This window comes from Rhinolophus sinicus, linkage group LG04 (genome assembly GCF_036562045.2).
Source record: "Rhinolophus sinicus isolate RSC01 linkage group LG04, ASM3656204v1, whole genome shotgun sequence".
NCBI classification, from domain to species: Eukaryota; Metazoa; Chordata; class Mammalia; order Chiroptera; family Rhinolophidae; genus Rhinolophus; species Rhinolophus sinicus.
This window is the reverse complement of record NC_133754.1, coordinates 167989248-168008927: the sequence shown is the minus strand read 5'-3', so window position 1 is coordinate 168008927 and position 19680 is coordinate 167989248. Positions and strand designations below refer to the sequence as shown.

General features: G+C 44.5%; 1 protein-coding gene across 8 annotated transcripts in view; it reads left to right on the top strand.

Annotated features, from left to right (window-relative positions):
• PTPN3 (protein tyrosine phosphatase non-receptor type 3) overlaps positions 1-19680 on the top strand; it is a 94401-nt gene that overhangs the window by 36910 nt on the left and 37811 nt on the right. For 6 of the 8 annotated variants that reach the window (XM_074330808.1, XM_074330807.1, XM_074330809.1 and 3 more), the window contains 6 exons: positions 669-747; positions 5606-5650; positions 9368-9420; positions 15096-15216; positions 16258-16345; positions 19479-19567. In XM_074330808.1, coding sequence (XP_074186909.1) covers positions 669-747; positions 5606-5650; positions 9368-9420; positions 15096-15216; positions 16258-16345; positions 19479-19567 — 475 coding nt within the window. Of the gene's footprint in view, positions 1-668; positions 748-5605; positions 5651-9367; positions 9421-15095; positions 15217-15920; positions 16060-16257; positions 16346-19478; positions 19568-19680 lie in introns of those variants that run through there. The other 2 variants (XM_074330812.1, XM_019734197.2) reach the window with 2 other exon arrangements.

Here is a 19680-nt window from a genome sequence, read left to right as displayed (position 1 = left end):
AATATTTACTAGTATATTAATCACTTTTGGAATGCACTTTGCATTGAAAGCATGACATGTTTTCGCGTATAAAAATGATTTTGAAATGTGGCACAGCAGAATCAGAAGCCCCTATGCTAAAATTCTGGGTTTTGTCCTCAGCTGTGTGACCTAAGGTAGGTTACTTAACATCGCTAAGCCTGTTGGCTTGTATCTAAAAGGATGCTATCAGTAGCATCCTAGCCTACTTACATCCTAGCCTACGTAGTCATGGCGGTGTTTAAATTCAAGAAAGTACGTGAAAATGTTTGAAAAGTATAAAATCGCTTTATTTGTAAAATTGTGTTTCTTTGTAAGTTTTGTATAATCTGCTGATGTAAGGATTTTTTTCAAATTCCTAATACAGATAATGGAGTGCACTGTTTGAACACATCCCTAAGTTAAACATGTAATAGGAAGTAGATAATGCCTTGTTCTATGCTGATGTTGTGAAAATATTTTACTTCCTGTAGAAGTGGAGATTTCTGAACAGTTAACTTATGCACTCCTTTTTTTTAAAAAATGAATCCTTTTATTGATGGAAAAACCTGTGGTCTAGTGAAAAATGCGTCACTTATGGGAGAGTAGCAGCTTACATACATTGACTTTTTTAAAGGGAAAATTTAATTTGTTTTTGAAAAATGTTGTAGGAGGTTTCCCCTGTACCCTGCATTTTCGAGTAAGATTTTTAATACCTGATCCCAACACACTGCAGCAAGAACAAACCAGGTAATAACATTTTTTTTAAGTTTTCTATTTAGTATATAAAAATGAGTAACCACTAAAATGTACTCTTTTATTTTATCACTGTGGCCAAGTACTTCATTTCAGTATAACTGCACCAACAATTATGGTCCAAGGAAAAACTGGGGTACACAGATTGACATTTTAATCGGCTAATGAGTTGTCAGCGTGGGCCTGCTTCTCTCACCGCCTGATTTGGTGCAGTTTCCAGCACACTCCTATCCACTTCCTCCTGCCTCCCCCACCACCTCAGTCTCTTCTGCCTGTTGAGCTCCTCTATTCAAAGAACACAGTCATTTTCTTCTAATACAGGCAGGGTTTGGAAGACAAGTCTGTAAAGCAGTCGTGTGCAGATCAAGTAGCATGACATCTCTGCAGGGCTAGAACTTAGGCTCTTTAGGACAACGGAGGTGTCAGATCCCCAGCTGGTAGGAGCTGGAAAGGAGAGCAAGCTGGGCCAGCTTCTCAGCGCTGTGAATCAGCAGGGGGCAGGCAATATGCAGACCAGATAAGGGAAAGAGGGCTGTGATAGGCGTTGTTTACCCCTCAGGCCTTGGCGTCTGGCCCTGGTTTTGTACTGGCACGTGAGTTTTCTGGGTGGGGAGCCGTGTTTGGAATGGAGGGGGCTGGTCAGGGAAAGTTGTCTCTGTTTGAACAGAGACTGTGCAAACTCAGCCATGCCTCTACTTTCCTTCCCCCATGGCAACGTTGAGCCCTGTTATTATTGATGCTTGTGTTTTTCTTAGGGAGGGGAACTCTTCCACCAGGAAACAATGCAAAGGATGTTCAGGCGTATGGAATCCTATTTTGTGCTCACTGTGGCCATGAGACCACCCCGAAGAAAGCGACAGTAGCTCAGCCACAGAGTGCTGTCTTGCTTTTTCTTTTCTTTTTTTTTTTTTCAGTTGTAATCACATGATCACATTTGAACTTGCAGTATGTTTAAAGCCCAAATATTAGTCTACTACTCTGTTTTGCCTTCTTTGTGCCCTTCTTCTGTCTACAATAGCAGACATTGGAGATTTGACTGTGTTTACCACAAAGTTAAAGTTTAAGCCAGCGTGAGAGATGTCCAGCGTGACTCACTGAGTAAGTGTGGGACATGCACACAGTGCTTTGAATTTTTCCCCCTACTGGCCCTTTTCTCTTGTGGACTAAGGGGTAGTGTAGTCAAGCTCACCCTCGCAGGTCAGTTCATAAGGCAGCGGACACAAATTGGTGACATAATCTATAAGAATATGTGTTTGAAATGACCCTACCACGGCCGTTTCCCCAGGTCATTACTAATACCAAGTTCTGTTCAAGGAATGCTTTAAAAATGGCATGATGGATTATGTATATAGTATATACTATGTATATATCTGTGTGTGTGTGTATTATATATATTGTGTGTATGTAGATACATGTGTACTTGTGTGGTTTTAACCAGTGAGTTTTTTAAAATTACAACCCCACAGTAAAAATACATTTTGATTCATTACGCAGTACACAGGTATACTATGTAAATTACTGAAGCAGACATTTCATAAAACAATAGTAAATGCAAAATTACTCTGAAGTTTTCTCTTTCCTTTTAAAAATCCAATTGTGGCCCATTAAATTGATCTTACTCCCAACTGGTAGGTTCCAACCCCAAGTGTGAACTGTGCTGCCTAAATTGTCACCCATCACCCTGTCTCCGCCCTGTGATGCCCCCCAAAGAAAGAACCTGAGTGAAGGGGTTGCTAAGGCCAGCCTAATCCAAGAGCCCCTCTCCAGCGCCCTTCTTACTCACTCATTGGGCGTCTACTTCCATACACCATGGGAAAGGAAAGAAAGAAGCTCCCTCCCTCTGGGAGCCAACAGAATCTTCTTGCCGAGCTTCCCTGACATTTGAGGAAAATGTGGGGAGTTCAAGATGGAGAGGAGACTTGGGGAGAAACTAAGACTGCTTTCAGCTCTGCAAAGGGTTGTCATGGGAGAGGGGAAATTAGATGTGCTCGGTGCTAGAATTATGGCTGATGGGTGCAGGCTAGAGGGACAGGTTTGGGCTCAAGATGAGTAATAGATTTTTGTTTTTACCTAAGTCCCAGATAAAACTCGGTTTGTCCGTGTGTTTCTCCTAAAATTCCCTGGTTCAGAGCTGGCACCCAACCCCACCACCCCACCTCCCATCTTAAGATGGGTGTACCCCAGTGTGGTGTAGAATATAGCTGCACTGCCTGGGACTGAGGACCAGGTTTTTCTTAATGCAGCAGGAGCCATGGCAACAGCCCCCCTTGTGGCTCCTACAGAGCTGGGCCAGGCTTCTACTGTGTGTGTGTGTGTGTGTGTGTGTGTGTGTGTGTGTGTGTGTGTGAGACAGAGACAGAGAGAGAGACAGAGACAGAGAGAGTTAGTTTTGTCTTTTCTTTTTACTTAAATGAAGAGTTTTGCCTGTTAAATGAAGAGTTCCTGGCACACAGTATCGTTTTTTTTAATGAACTTTTTTTTTTTTTTAAATTGGGGAACAGTGTGTTTTTTCCAGGGCCCCTCAGCTCCAAGTAAATCGTTGTGCTTCAATTTAGTTGTGGAGGGCGCAGCTCAGCTCCAAGTCCAGTTGCTGTTTTCAATCTTTAGTTGCAGGGGCGCAGCCCACCATCCCATGTGGGAATCGAACCGGCAACCCTGTTAAGAGCTTGTGCTCTAACCTACTGAGCCATCCGGCTGCTCCACATAGTATCTTATTAAGTGCTGGCTCTGTTGCCTGTCCAAAAGTTAAGTTCCCTTTTAGAAATTTAGCTCTTTAAAAGTCAAAAAAGGAGTATAGAGGCAGTATTTGTTGTTTTCTAAGGAGCCAGGAAAGGAGGCATTCATTGCCTTTTTTCTGAGGTCGAGCTCATGGATGGGGTGCACTCTAGGAGTGAGCATTGCGTTTCTGAAGACAGGCACGCCAGCATCTCTTCTAAATGTCTCCTTTATTCTAGTTGCTAAATGAGTGTCTCCTTGATTGTGAGCCTCCACAACTGCTGTTTCTGATAAATTTAGATCATTCTAAACAATTTCATTTACTGGCAGACTCAAAATTAGCCTCCTTTAAGATTTCTAGGAGGTCTGCTAAGTTTGGGTCTCATCCCGCTGTTCTGATCTCTTGGTGGTGACATCATGGGGTTTACTCAGAAACTTTGCTGAATTTATGACAAAGTAGCATTTGATGAATGGTGATGTCCACATTCTTGTTCTCATTTATATCCCTAGGAAGATACTCCGATTAGCTGGCCTCGTCAATGAAAGCCCAGATTTACTGTTGGATTATCTCTAACTCTCTCCCTTCTCTTCTTTCTCTCAGTAGCATTGTAGGTTAAGAGAACACTTAATTCTGGTTGAATGTCAGCTTGGATAAACATAGAAACAAACTAGAAAGGACTGATTATGTTCTTGTAGGTGGAAAATAATCGAGGTTCCAATATGGAGGGAGCCTGAATCAGCAAATCGGTGTTACCCATTTCTCAATGCTGGGCTTCCACACAGGAAGGGTAGTTGATGGTAATTATAGTCGAAGTAAGAATAGCAGAGTTAGGTCATTGTTCCTAAGCTTTTCAGTCATTAGACGCATAAGAAATTTGTCACATAGTCAGATTTTTTCATAGCGTGACTGTCCAGGTTAAAATAAGACACAGCTGACCTTCACATCACCTATCTTATTATCTGTTTCCTCATCTGTAAAAATTGGACATAGCGGTACCTACGTCACAGAGTTATTATGAGGCTGAAATGAGGCAATAAGTTAGAAAGTACCACACACATGCCCCAGAACTGTGCAACTAGGAAGTTGTGATACCATGGGAAGCATTCACGTCTCGAAACACCAGTGCCTTGACCTTTAAACATATAAATTGGAAGGAATAATGAGACTGATTTATTTTAAATTGCCAAAATTATCTCTCTCCTGCCCCTGGGCGCTTATGCTGCGTCTGTATTATATTTCAAGAAGTTTCCCTTTTGTCATCTTGGCCAGACACTGGAATGTCTATCCCATTTGAATCCAGGCTTTGAAAAAGAGTGGGAGCTAGCAACCAAGTGTCACTTGTATGCTGCATCCCTAAATATAATAATGCTCTCCAGGGCCCTTCCCGGCCTGCCCTGCGCCGAGTGTCACAGGGTGATGAGGGGCCTGTGACAACTTATGAGCTCTGCCTACAAATCAGCTCCTGGGTTTTGAAGTGACATCACTCACAGAGAAGTACAGCATCCAGCGTGGAGGTCTTGGCAGCCTGTAGTTGATGAATGTGTATGCTTTTGCGGGAGCACCCACAGTTCCTGGGACACAGGAAAAAACCCAGCTGGGTATTTGCACCCCAGCCAAGGAGATGTCTTCACAGACCCTCCTCCCCTCAGCAACTTCATGCAGAGGGTACGTGGGTGTGCAAATGCCGTGTTCAGAACAGCAGCCCCTCAGTGTGCGGGGGCTGCCTATGCAGAATGTCTATAGGTCCTGGTGGTTTTGGATACCCCAAGTTTGATGGGAGAGGCCCAGGCTAAGGGCAGGGTGCCCACTGGCAGCAGTGCCAGCTAATGCTTGGGAGGCTGCTGCCACCCTGTTCATCCATCCCTGCTCAGCCGTCCCTAGGATAGCATGTGCTGGCATGAGGCTGGCTGCAGAGCGCCCCTGCCAGTCAAGACGTAGGCAGCCACCTGAGCCATTGTTACTGAAGGAGCAGCTTTACAAAATGCAAGATAGCCCCCGACTCTTTAGACAAAAATGTGCTTTTGTGTATTTTGCTTTTCAAATGTACAGGTCTTGTCCTTGACTCATCAGTTTTGTTTTTTATTTTGCTTGTTTCAATTTGAGTATGATGAATTAATGAAAATAATTGTTTCATAGGCATTTGTATTTCTTACAACTGAAGATGGATATTTGTGAAGGAAGGTAATGAGAATTTTGTATTCTTCTTTTCCTGTCCGTTGCCAGATTAGCAAAATTCCTGGTTCTAATCGAATGAGCATGCATTTCTGATAACAATATCAAATGTAAACAAAGAGTGGATGTTGAAAGCAGCATCCTGTATGACATTATGCTTTGGACATCTGTGTTTAACTTGGTCTTGGTTTAGAGAGGCTAAGGATTGATAAACCTCATTTTATGTTGTTTCAATTTTATTACAAAAGGTGCAGTTATCTTTCTGGTAAAGACCTGAGAAATTTTAAAGGGAGGGAGGGACCCAGAATGTAAAATGGACTTCATTCAGGAAGGCAGATCAGGCCTACTTTCAGTCTACTTCCGAACCCCTTAGTACCTGTGGATGATTCATTTCCTCTCGGGGATACTTTTTGCTCAAAGACATGAGCATCTGCCCATGACTTAGCACTTCTTGTGTATCAGGACCCGCTCAGTGACTGGAAAGTATGGGAAGTATCTGCGAATAGCTCAGGAAGGGAGACGAAATTCCAAGCCAGTGGTCCCTGAACCTCCTCCAAATCCTGAGTTTTGTCTTGGCTTACTTATGAAAGAAAGTGCAGCAGGTAAACTGGTAGGAAGAGCCACATCTTTTTCCCCATTCTCCTTGTCCCCTCTTTCCTCCTGTCAGTTTAGTTCTACTGAGGAGCGTCTTCAGAAGCCTCTGGTGTGCTTCCATTAGGGAGCTTGCAGTCTGGTTGGGGAAGTGAGACAAGACCCCATGAAGCAATTAGAACCGATAGGGGCAGTGCACCCCACAGTTGTCATAAGGTTAGGAGAAGGAGATGCTGGTGCGGGCTAGAAAAGGCTCTGCAGATTGCTGTGATGAGCCAGGACTGGGGTTGGGAGACAAAGGAGGAGTTGGATCTCCTTGGACAGTGAGAAGATACCTCAGCCCTCACAGTCCCTGTTGGAAATCTCGTGCTGGGAACTTACGGGGGAATAGAGAGAAAGGGCTCTTCACGTCAAATGTCGTCATGCATCTTGTATCCAGCAGACAGAGGAGAGCTGTTGAAGGTTTTTAAGCAGGAAGGATGTGGTAAGAGCAGCAGCTACAAAGAGAGTGTCAGTGGACAAGGAACAAGCTGGAAGAGGCCGAGGTGTTTCCGTCTAGATGGAAGGGAGGGTTCCGCCCTTCAGGAAGCTGTTGTAGACGTCCAGGCCGGAGATTTGGGGGCTTGGCCATGAAGACGGCTGAGGGCGAGGAGAAACAGTTAGAAACAGGAGACCTGTTGAAGAAAGCATAGGCAGAACCTTTGACTATCTAGTGGTCATAGAATTAGAGAATGTTTCCAATTTAGCTCATCCTCCCACTAAGGGAAAGATGAATCTCTTCTCTAGCACAACCGGCAGGCCTTTGGGCGTCTGCTTGAGCACTCCGAGTGACGGGGATCTCACCCTTCCATGAAGCAGCCTTTTCACATGCCAGGGCGACTCTAGGTTGAAATGACCCACCTCCCGCTCCTGGGTCCAGGCTGCCCTCTGGAACTCGTCGCTCTCTCTCCTACACACTAATTTGTTTTTCTCACAAATATTTTTGCAAGCACCTGTTATGAGCCAGGCACTGCACTGGTCAAATGAGGCCCGGTCCTTGCCTCTGTAGAGCCTTCTAGCTCCACACATTGCAAGTTGGTTGTCTTCATGTTTTCTTCTCCAAACAAAATACTCCTTGTCAGTTTTGTGTGAATCGATAGAAATCTGTTGAGGGCCTCGGGTTTCCTGGCTTCGATCCCTGGCATCCTTGTCAAATCCGCAGGCGGCCTTTACCACCTCCAAGAGGAGAGGAGAGGGCCTCCTGTTACCAGATGCTTCTCGGGAGCGCATCTGGCCCTTTATAGCTGTGGACCTTTTGGCAGACTTGGTGGATCTAGTCAGCGTTTCCCCTGAGTGTCAAGTGGTTCCCTGACTTGTTTGAACTGTCAGTGGTAGGCAGCACGCAGGCCATGAGCTTCTTCCTGCTGAGATGGGTGATCTTGTCCAACAGACGGAGACCCTAAAGTCTGGAGAGAAAGGAAGGGGTCTGTCAGGAACACCTGGCCCATTAGTGGCTGAGCTGAGAGTAGAATACAGGCTTTCAGTGCTCTTTCATTTGTATTTGCACTATGCTTTGGCAGTGTTTTTCTTTCCAACTTATTCATAGGATTGTTTCTTCCATCTAGACTGAACCCCCTTAGCCTCTCTGCTAAGTTGTTCCGCAAGTCCCATCCCTGTAGCAAGGACACTGGCTTAGGTTTCACCGAAGCCGATCTTGGTAGGAGAGTGAGTGGCTGATACTTGCTCTCCCCGTGGACTCTCGGGGTCTCCAGAGGAAGGAATAGATGGGAAGTTTCCCTGGATATAGCTCCAAACTTGGAGAGAGCATTTTGAAGTCCTCGTCGGGGCCCCTCAGATAGGGAAGGCTGCCTTCATAGGCAGCTACGGGACCCACACGCAGTGCAATAGGACAGGAAGGGCCAACCAGACGAGTCAGAGAGGTGGGGGTGGGTGACTCACATCTTCAGAACTTCACAGGCTGCCATGGAAACTGCATGTTTTCTCCATTTCCCATGGCGGTGCTGGGAAGAATGCTTTTAAACTTTGAGTCTCCCCACCCTGCACGCCCTCACTTCTGCTGCTGCTTTCAGCTCCTTCCCCAAGCATTCTGCCACCCTGCTCCCAGTCTGCTGCTGGGGCTTCTAGGAAGACCGTGGAACCCTAGGTTGTGGGGAGAAAAGGGAGCAATCAGAGGATTTGAAATGTGACCAAGACAAGGATGCATTCATTGGCAAAAGTAGGGTGTTTGGGAGGGCAGTGAGCTTAAGAGGAAAGAAGAACCAGTCCAACCTGAGTCCCTGGATTGCTAGTGGATGGCAGGAAAACTGAGAGGTGGACAGACCATTCAGGATAGATGGAAAGCTTCTGAGAAGTAAATAGATTTAGGAATCTTAAAGAATTGTAACTAGTTTAATTAAGTAATTTAAATCTCACAGGAGTTTTAAAATCCAAAATGCTTTTCTATTTCTAAGAGGGTGTCACCCTTTAAGAGGGTGTCATCCTTCAGGAATGTGGGTAAATCAAGAATCATAGAGCCAGTAGACATTGGGGAGTTAGTTAGAGAGCCCACGAAAAGTCTCACATCTTTACTAGAAAGATACAAAGGCTGCCCATTGATCTAAGAATACAGTTTTCTCACTTTTCCTCTTAGTGATAGCGTGTTTCCCTGAAAATAAGACCTAGCCCGACAATCAGCTCTAATGCGTCGTTTGGAGCAAAAATTAATATAAGACCCGGTCTTATTTTATTATAAAATAAGACCGGGTCTTATACAATATAATATAAGACTGGGTCTTACATTAATTTTTGCTCCAAAAGAAACGTTAGAGCTGATTGTCCCGCTAGGTCTTATTTTCAGGGAAACAGGTTATGAGCCTGGCCTTTCTTGCTCAGCCAAAACCCTGACCAACATTAGACCTTCATGGTATATGTATTGATGTATATTATTTTAAACATGAAGAAGTTTTCTTAATTTTTAAAAACTTTTAGTGTTACAGTTATCTTTACTGTTTGAGATTAAGTTATATCATAATATTGCCTTTGTTGTGATTCATGCTGTGTTTTAATGGTTAACTCAAGAAAGAAAAGACAGGTGATCGATGAGTGTTTCGGGCTGTTGGTTCTTGTGACTTTCCTAATGTGCTTTTCTCCTGACAGGTTGACCTGCCCTCTGAGCTCCGCAGTGGTGCTAGCATCTTATGCAGTACAATGTAAGTCACAAAGGGAGTGTTTCGCAGATGGACAGGTGGTTCTGACCGATGATATCAGATAAGTCGGTCACTGGCCTTTCCTGTTGGACCGAGTCCCTACCCCTCCTCCCCAGGAACGCTGTCGGGCAAGCGTAGCTCTGGTTGTCCAGATAATTCCACTCTGACCCTTATACTCTCCTTCAGCTCAGGGATGGTGGTTAAGGGAAACAGATGAGCTATGGGTGTGAGGTTTTCTCTCAGGGGAGCCCATAAAACAGAAGACACGTATTGCACTTTACGTTTTCCAGAGGCTTCGCTCACGTAATGGATTTGATCTCCATAACAAACCCCAGTGGGGCAAATATTTCCACCAGTCACCTCTTACAGACACAAAACCGAGACCCACCTAAGTTAATGGAATTTGCTGGCGGTCACTCCTGCTTCTTGCTTGATGGCGCTCTATGCACTGCTGGGATCTTAGGAATTTATCTTCAGCGTTTCCATGGATCTGATGGGTTCTATACACAGGAGTCTGTAGCAGCACTGGTCAATAGAAATATGTGAGGTGCATGTATCATTTTAAATTTTCTAGTAACCATATTAAGAAAGTAAAGTGAAACAGATGAGATTAGTTTTAAGATATTTAAATTCAGTGTATCCAAACTACTAATATGTAATGGATGTAAAAATTATTAATGAGGTATTTTACTTTTATTTTTATACCAAGTCTTTGAAAACCAGTCAGATTTTACCCTTCCAGCACCTCTCCATTTGGACAAGCCACATTTCAAGTGCTAAATAGCCACATGTGGCTGATGGCTGCCACATTGGATGGAAAGTCCAAATGGACTTTTCCATCAAGGCCGTTTTAAGCTGGAGGAAGAGTCAAACAGCACAATTTTGTTGAGCGTATATTGCACATCAGGCCCAGTGGGAGATGCTGGGTGGGCACAGTGCAAAGGTTGCCTAGCCAGATGGAAGGAGCAGTCTCCCACTTTATAGTTACATAGCTGTGTGGTGCCAGGACAGTGCGTCAGCGAGAACTCGCGTAGAGCTGCGTGCTAGCTCAAGACTTAAGAAAGCCCCGCTACTGTCCCCGAAGCCCCACAGCATCTTGGCTGACTGTGGGGTAGCGAGTTAAGAGAACAAGATGGTCAGGTCACAGAGCAGGTGCTGGCTGAATGCCTCGCCCTACCCTGGCCTCAGAAGAGGCAAAATAGCAAGAGAAGGCTGACAGGGATTCCTCAGGGTGGCCTCGAGTCTGCCTCCTCCCCTAGCAGCGAAGAACAGAAATAAATGGGAGAGATGAAGAGCCCGGTGGCTGGACCTGCCGCGTACCTGCCCACCTGCGTGATACCAGGAAGTAGAAGAGAGGCTTTTACCAGTGACCCTCCTCACTAATGAACACAAGACCCAAGCGTTAGTCTCCCCCTGTAGGCTGCATCTCCTTCTCCCCAATGGGAAACTCAGAAGAGGTTGCACAGTGATGGGCCTGGGTAGGTTTGAAAGTTCCCCCCTCCCTGCAACACATCTGGAACAGACCCAGCTATGTCACATCCATCTGGGAAACGGCATGGCCGCCAGTCAGCTGTGTTCTTAGTGATCTCTAGACCTTTTGGACTCCACGTCTGCCAGGCTGGTCAGCTGAGGATACCAAGCTTCCTGACATCTCAGAGCAAGTTTGGTGTTCACAGCTAGAGCTTCAGGTTTGAGGGGCAGGAACACTATGAGGGACGGAGCTTTGGATGCAGTCAGATTTGATTTAAATTCTGGCTTTTCCATTTGCCACTTAGTGAATCCTGGTTTTCTCACCTGTAAGATGGAGATGACGATGGTGATTATGACAACTTGCAACATGGCTCCAAATAATACATGTGAAGGCGATCTATAACTAGATACTCTTTGTAGTTGGACCCTTGCACTGTTGCTGTTCACCGAGTCAGTGAGAGCCCAGACCTAAGCCATGGCACCTGGGTCTCGGCTCTTCCACTTACATCTGCCTGACCTTGAGCCTCTCCAAGGCTCAGCTTCTTCGTCTGTCAAGTGGGGATGATAACAGTGTCTACTTCATAGGGTTGTAATGAAGACGAAATGAGTTAACACATGTAAAGCTCTTACAGTAGCGCCTGGCACGTCGCAAGTGTTAACCATGACTGTATTTTCATGTCTGCCCAAAAGAAAGCTGAAAGAACTGCCTGTTATAAACATCTATCTTGAGTAAATTTGAAGAATGGGGGGGAAAATCCTCTTCTTAGCTTCAGTAGTCGGGTGCCCCTCTGCAAAAGACTGATAGAATGGGGGCTAAAGAGCATGATCAGTGCCTAAAAAGTACAAACAGACTTCAGTGGAAATATTAGTGTGACTGGCATGTAAATAATACCGTGGGCTGTCAGGCAAGCAGTTTCAAGTGCAGATTCTTTATTCCTCCACCCTTAGTAAATATATATATTTTTAACACTTCTCTGTGTATATTTCTATAAGATTAATATTTGGAGATAAAATTGCTGGATCAAAGGGTATGCCTGTATTTTATCTGGTACATTTTGCCAAATTGTCCCGAGAGGGATGCCTAATATGAAGCAAGTCCTATCTGAGCATCAGCTAAAAGCACGTTTTTGTACTAGATGAAAAGTAAAATGATCTATGGGTGAAACACCTGAAAAGTCTTGGTGGTAGAAGATGGCTGGTGGCCTGTCAAGGGTTTCTGAGGCTCAAAGAATGAAGTTTCTGGAAATACATATTTACTCCAGAATGCCCTCTGAGCCTCTGCCACGTGTGGGTGCTGCACTGGGCTCAGGGTACACAGACAGCACAGCTTCTCTAGGCAAGGGGGCCCACAGCAGCCTGGGGTGTGGGGAGGAGGCAGAGATGGACGAGCTAGTGCTGGCAGTAAGGATGAGCACAGAGGATGCTCTCCATCTGCCTGGAGGAGAGGGGAGGGAGTCTGGAAAAGCTTCCTAGAGAAGAGCCTCTAAGATCAAGTGGGAGTTGGAGGAATCGCACGTAAAGGGCTTTCCCAGTGGAACAGCTGTACAGCTTGAAATGCCGCATTTGAGTACCTGCAACGTACTCACTCTTTCTTGCAAAATATAAAAAGTAGCCAGAAGAATGCCTGGAACGTAAAAGACGAGGTATTTCCCACATATAAACCCTTACTTCCTTTTCTTTCTGCTACAATTAGCTTTTGCATGTATTGCTTCCCCAACAACAGAAGAAGGTGGTATAGTAAGTAGTGTGGACTATGGTCGGAGTGTAGGCTCCAAGTCACCAGCTGAACAGCAGTGGGCAGGGCAGTTCCCATCCTTAACTCTCAGTTTCCTTATCTGTTTAATGGGAATGAAAGCATTGCCCACCACTGAGTTATCTGGTGGGATAATGTTGAAGTCAACGTGGAAACCACCCTGTGCTTTGCAAATGTTTGCATCTGACCGTTTAACTTTGTTTCCCCCTGGTGGTTAGCACAGGATGTTACACAGAGGAGCCAACCAAGAGTTCAAAGGAAAACCAACCTACAGGGAGGTTTGTCAGTGACTTAACTAAAGAGAGAACCTTGCTGTTCACGTTCCCAGAAAGGCACAGGGTTGGGACTGTTAGCTAATATGGTAGACAACCAAATCGAGATCCAAGAGGATCTCCTGAGCTAATGAAACCAACAGAGGAAAGTTTAATAGGACTCTGCCTTGAGGCTCAGGAAAGTCATTTGCAGCGTTTAGGTACCTTCTGAGGACGTGATCACTCATCAGCAAATGGTCAGCAGCAGCTCGGGCCTGGCAGGCAGGCGGGCTGGTGGAATGGGGCATGGGTCCCCTGGGTCCTGGTCTTGACTGCTGCAAAACAGCTCTGTGATAGGGGCAAGTCCCTTCTCTCTGGATCTTAGTTTCTTCCCCTCTGATGTGTGGAATTTGGATGAAGTGATTCTAAGGCTTGCTTGAGCTTTCCTCCTTGGGGACCCTGTATCAGGGCATCTGAATTACTTCCTGGAAATGCACTGCTGTACGCTTCGCCATGCACAAGCTCATTTGTAAGCCACGCTTGTGCTGCCATCATGCAGCCTTGACACTTGTGTCCAGAGCTTAGCCACATTCGGGGGGCCTTCACGGCCTGTGGTCTGCCCTTGACCAAGTCGGCATGCATAGATCACTTGGCTTTCTGCCCTCTTCCCCTTCCAAAACTGAACTTTGCAGTAACCTCTGTACAAATCCATTCCCAGCATCACCTCCCTGAGCACCGACTATGTGCCATGCCTCGGAGCTAGGCTCCAAAGATGGGACTGACCCACTCCCAGCCCTCAAGAAACAGTGTAAGGAGGAAACTGATCCCTTCATTACAGTGCGGATCTCAGAGCAGCCCTTGGGTGTGATGGCAGCCGAGGGTCAGCAGGGCTGAGTCGATGTAAAGAAAGATACCTGACTTTTCAATTTTGTGATGAAATTCACCTAAGTGGCCACCTGGCTCATCTTCTTTCCTTCTGAGATTGGCCGTGAAACATTACCTCAGCTTTCCCCACCCACTGTCCTTGTGACAAAGGAGTCATTTGATTTAGAAATCTGTGTTGAATGGGTTCTCTAAAACAATCACGAGTCCTCAGAAGCCACCTGGCCTTGAAGCCAGCTGCAGGAAGAATTCATTAAAACCTTTGGAAAGACCTGGGTTCATATTTTTAGGAAAAAGATGAAATAGTCATTTGTGTTTTGTCAAGTAAGTGAAATACTAGATTAATTGCCCATGAGAGCTAGAAGTTTTCTTTCTCACTCCTGTTTTTATACAGATGGAAAAACTAAATGTTGAAGAAGGGAAACACAAGCCAGATCCTTGGTGCCCCAGCGTGTTTTCCCAGGCTCTTCAACAGTCCAGACACCCAGATGGTTTGAGTCCTTTGGGCAGCCATGTACACTTGTGCAGGTTGGGCACTGCACAGCTCTCAGGAATACTTTTCACACATAGATAGCAGGTGGTAGTCAAGGGTCTTTAGGAAGAAGGACCATTTGGACCAGAGACCAGTCTGGGAGTTCCTCTGTAAGGCCCTCTTTCCTTTGCCCTCTGGTCCAAATGACAGCCCAGCATCGGTCTTCCTATCTTCTGACTCCCCTAAGAATGTTTCCTTCTTCCCAAGAACTCTTCCCTCAGCCTTGCCAGGGCCGAGACCCTTCAGCCCCACCCACTCCCCTCCTTCATGTTCCTCCTTCCCTTCCCTCTTCCCCACCCCAGGGCCTCTGTGAACACGTCCTGGTTTCCTTTCTTCCACACTTCCTGAATTCCAGGAAATGGGTCAGCATGACCTCTCTTCTGCCTTCACCCATTTTTTTTAGAGCAGGTTGGTCCAGTGTTATAATAACCTCGAAGTGCTAGAGAGAGAGCGCCTGCACCGTGCTAGGTGTACAGAGTGGCATTTTTCTGCGTGGGTTGGAAACAGACATGGGATTAGAACAGGACGTAGATTTGAACAGTCTCCCCCTTTCCACCTTGTGTGGCCTCAGGGAGAGAGAATTTGGTTGGAGCACGTGGCAGCCTTTAGCCTATAGGGAGGGTTGAAATAATAGATGTGGAATCTGGAGCTCATGGGAAGTTCAAGTTCACATGGTGGCAGAACTTTTCAGAAAAATATTTCCAATTAATGGTTTTCTTGAGGTGCTATTCATGCTTGTGAATATAGACCCTGTTGAAAAGGCAATTTTCTCCTCATTCTGTCTTCATAGCTCATTTTGGAGACTATAATTCTTCCATTCATCTCCGGGGCTATCTTTCTGATTGCCAGTTTATACCAGATCAGAGCGATGACTTTCTAACGAAGGTGGAATCTCTCCATGAGCAGCACAGGTGAGAGGAGGGATGGGTGGTGTACTGTCAGACCCCATGTCCCCTTGTGTTTGATGGGTTCTCCTTCTTTTGTTCACGAATCCTTTTTCAAGATCTTGGCGGTTGGTGAATCTTTGAGCTGTTATGATAGCATGTAGATTTGGTGTAACTGGCATTTCTGTAAAGTGTAGAATCCAGTAAGAGTTCACGGTGATTTGCTGTGTTCTTTTTCAGGATGTCATTGAAATCAGTTACCTCTTGAAGGAAATGCCCTTTTAAATCTGACTGCTCCACAAATTGACCCTACCAAGCAAACCTTTTAACAGTTTACCACATTCAATAAAATGGGCCATTCCTTCAGGTAGGGTTGAATAGACAGGCAGATGGGTCAGTCTGTAGCCCTCTCTGGCTTCAGGTCATGAAACTACTTCACTTCCTGAAGGGATCACCAGGTATCCATGGCTGCCTCTGGCCAAGCCTCCACTCCAACAAACATGCCCCATCTGGCCTCTTCTCCCTTGCCTCATCTTAGGTGGCCCGCTGACCAGAAGGCCGGGTCTCGAGGGACCTCACATGCTTGAGAAGGCCATAAAAACAAAGGCCAAGCACCCAGCGTCCCTTCTAAAAGGCACTGCCAATCCTCTCTCCCAGAATTGCTCCCCAGGCAGAAGCCAGCATCCTAAAATAGTACAATGACGTTTGGAAGTTTGAGGCTGCTGCTAACAGGAGAGATAAAGGCAGAAAGGTCTAAAGAGCATGTATTAATTAAGCAGCTTGGAATAAGTAGGGCGGGATTTCGACAAGTGACCTGTCTTCTGTCTCTGAATATTGAGAGTCTATCAAATGAGAAGTGTTATTTAATAAGTGAGTTTGCTAAATGAAGTCCTATTCAGTGGGCAAGAAGGAAAACCTGGTTTAGTAGAATTTAGGGTTAAGATGAATAACATAAGGCATTTAATAACTTTATAGTAATGCTATCAAATGTTTCAGATTTTTATTAATTTTAAAAATTGGAGTTAATGTCCTCTATTGGGTGAACTCAACATCTTCTCTCTTCTGTAGTGGGCTGAAACAGTCAGAAGCCGAATCTTGCTTTATCAACATAGCACGGACCCTCGACTTCTATGGAGTGGAACTGCACAGTGGTAGGGTATGTATCCTTGGCGCATTTTGCTTCAAAAAATTATGTTGATTTTTAATTTCTGAAAGTTTGAAAACATCTTCTGAACTCTTGGGGGGAAAAAGACCTTTTTTAGACATTTGAAAGTTTATAAAGTAATATTGAGTTTTGCTGTTTTTTTATCCAATTGTTTTATTCATGTTTGCCTTTGTACTTGGAAGACTTTTTTTTTTTTTAATTGGGGAATATTGGGGAACAGTGTTTCTCCAGGGCCCATCAGCTCCAAGTCATTGTCCTTCAATCTAGTTGTGGAAGGCGCAGCTCAGCTCCAAGTCCAGTCACTGTTTTCAATCTTTAGTTGCAGGGGGCGCAGCCCACCATCCCATGTGGGAATTGAACCAGCAACCTTGTTGTTGAGAGCTCGTGCTCTAATCAACTGAGCCATCCAGCTGCCCCTCTGGAAGCTTAGCCGCAGCTCGTTGTCTTCAGTCTAGTTCTGGAGGGCGCAGCTCACTGGCCCATGTGAGAATTGAACTGGCAACTCTGTTGTTCAGAGCTTGCGCTCTAACCAACTGAGCTATCCGGCTGCCCCAAAGACTTTTTACTTTTGTGGAGTCAGGGGTATTAGAAACAAGGAATTTGTGTATAGCCATTTTATGCTATGGTTAAAGAAGCAAAAATGAGTATAAATCTATTTTCTAAGTAACACTTTCATGAGCTAAAGTTTTTACTATTTAGTTTCAGTGCTGCTCAAACTACAGCTAATAACTTAAGTATCATTTTTAAAAAATTATGGTATGATTATGAAAATCAAAAAAAATATTTTATATTGCTGTGACCTTTTAAACATGATTGACTAATATCTGTCGTCTCCTGAGGAATTTCTATCTGCCAGATACATAACTTACTTATTTCCCACAGTAATGCCATGAGGTAAGTATTATCATTACCCTCGTTTTACAGATGTAGAAACTGATACTCAGGGACTTATCAAAGGTCACATAGCACATAAGTGGTGGCTTTAGTACACGCCCCCAGGGCTGTCTAATTGGTATCTGACCTTTACTTTCTTTACCTGTAATTGACCCACATCATATCAAAGAAACAAATAATTGGTTGAACACATGGTGTGTACTAGCCATGATACCAGATGCTTTTACATGAGACCATAATGTCTCATTTAAAGATTTTAGTAACCTTGTGAAATCAGTATTCTTATCCTCCCATTTTACAGATGAGAAAACTGAGGCTCAGGGAAGTTGAGTAAATGATCAAACTTTATATAATACTTTTGCAATTTATAGAATCACTTCCTTCGGTCCCATAACTGGTTGGTGAGTTGTTACATAGGTACTAAAGTAGGAAAATGATACTGGGTCATACAAAATACCAACTTTGGGACTTGGTTGGTAATTTTTATTCCAATTGCAAATCATGTTTTGTCTCTAGTGGAATGTTGGGTTTTATATCGGCCTGAGTTGATCTGTGCTCTCCCCATCCCCAGTGCCCTTTGAGGGTCCTGAGGTCAAATGACTACCTGCCTGGCTGACACCTCCAAGGTATCAGAGGGAGTTAGGTTAGCCCTGGCTATGCTTCATCAACCAAAACCCCCTAAATCTCAAAAACTTGATACCACAAAGTTTCTTGGTAGATCAAAGCCTGCAGTGGGTCCCAGTGACTCTCCAGGGCAGCTTTCTCCATGTAGTGACTTAGCAGTCTTGGCTGCCTCTGTCTTAGAGTGTCACCCACGGAACACATGGCCACGTGCATGTCACAAGGGAAGAGGAAACTAGAGGGTTGCACACCGGCTCTTAAATGATTTGGCTCAGAAGAGACACACCATCGCTCTGACCATATAGTACATTGACCAGCACTAGTCACATGGCCCTGCCTTCCACAAGTGGAGCTGGGACGTGTGGGGATGGGCATAGGAATTGAGCAATCAGGAACTGTTCGTGCTGCCAGGATTGAGGTGCAGACTGAAAGACCACAGAACAAAGAGATTCGAGACCCAGGTCACTAGCTCACCCAAACCATTCATTTATTTCCTTATTCTGCACTCAATTTTGATTTCATTTGCTAATTTGTTTTTTTGTTCCACCTGCTTACTATTTCCCTATATTTTAACCCCAGGTATCGTGTTTAAATGCAAGTACTTAGAACCAGATTTGTTTTTCACCTGGTTTTCACCATACACATTTGGTTTTGCTTTAAGCATATGATTTTCAGTTGGGTACCCAATAGTGAATACTCTCCGGATTTTTCCATTCATTATATCGACACTTTCTTTGGTCAATTTTTCTAATTCCCATGTGCACATCACTGTTCAAAAGCTATGTGTCCCAGGCCCTGTTCTACATTATATCCTCTAGTTTCAGCTGGATAAAAACCCTTAGAGGTGGGTTTGATAATTCATATTGTACAAAAGGACAAGTTAAGACTCAGTAGCCCAAAAAAACCACAGCTAGTAAGTGCAAACTGAGTCAAACTCTGCCCCTTCTTTATATTTACAAGTATCTGGTAATAGACGACTCAAGGGAAGGAACTGTTTTATTTTAAAATTTTATCACCTTGTTTCCAAACACACTTACACAGCTTCTAGTCGCTATATCTTCCTACTGTATCTTCCTTCTGTATCTTTGTCATGGCAATGCCTAGCACACAGGTTCTTAATAAGTGTTGAATTTATTGGATTTATAAGCAATGTTTATTCATTGGATTTAGAGTCAGCAGTTCTACATTTCGTTATAATAGCTAAAGCCTCTTCAGTGAGTTTCGGTGATGGGAGTTGAGAGTTGTATAAAGCTGTGCAGAGGGCGAGACCCTTCTGATTTTAATATGATATCTAATACGGATTGTTGAACACTTAAAATTGAATGTTTATTTCAGTGATTCTGTGGAATGAGTGGGCTTGCCTGGTAACTTTCTAAACTGGTGGAACAGGTGTGGCTGTCAGGCAGCGCGCATTCCCTTTAGAAGAATCTGGTTCTAAGTACTTGGATCTTGAGTATCTGTTAAGAGGGAACTTTTGCCTGTTTTCCATCACGTTTTCTCTTTGGAGCGTCTACATATTGCTATTTATAAAAGTGTGGGTGCTTGAGTTACCACCGGAGGACGTGAGCGTGACCGTAACATACTGAATCTGAGGTCTTCCTTTTTACAGGATCTGCACAATTTAGAGTTAATGATTGGAATTGCTTCCGCGGGCATTGCTGTGTACCGAAAAAACATTTGCACAAGTTTCTATCCTTGGTAAGTGCAGACTAGTTCTCGTTATTTTCTGATTCATGCTTTAAAATATGCTAAACAAAAGTAATCTCACGTCTAATTATAAACTTTTATTTTCTAAAGAGGGGATAGAGACT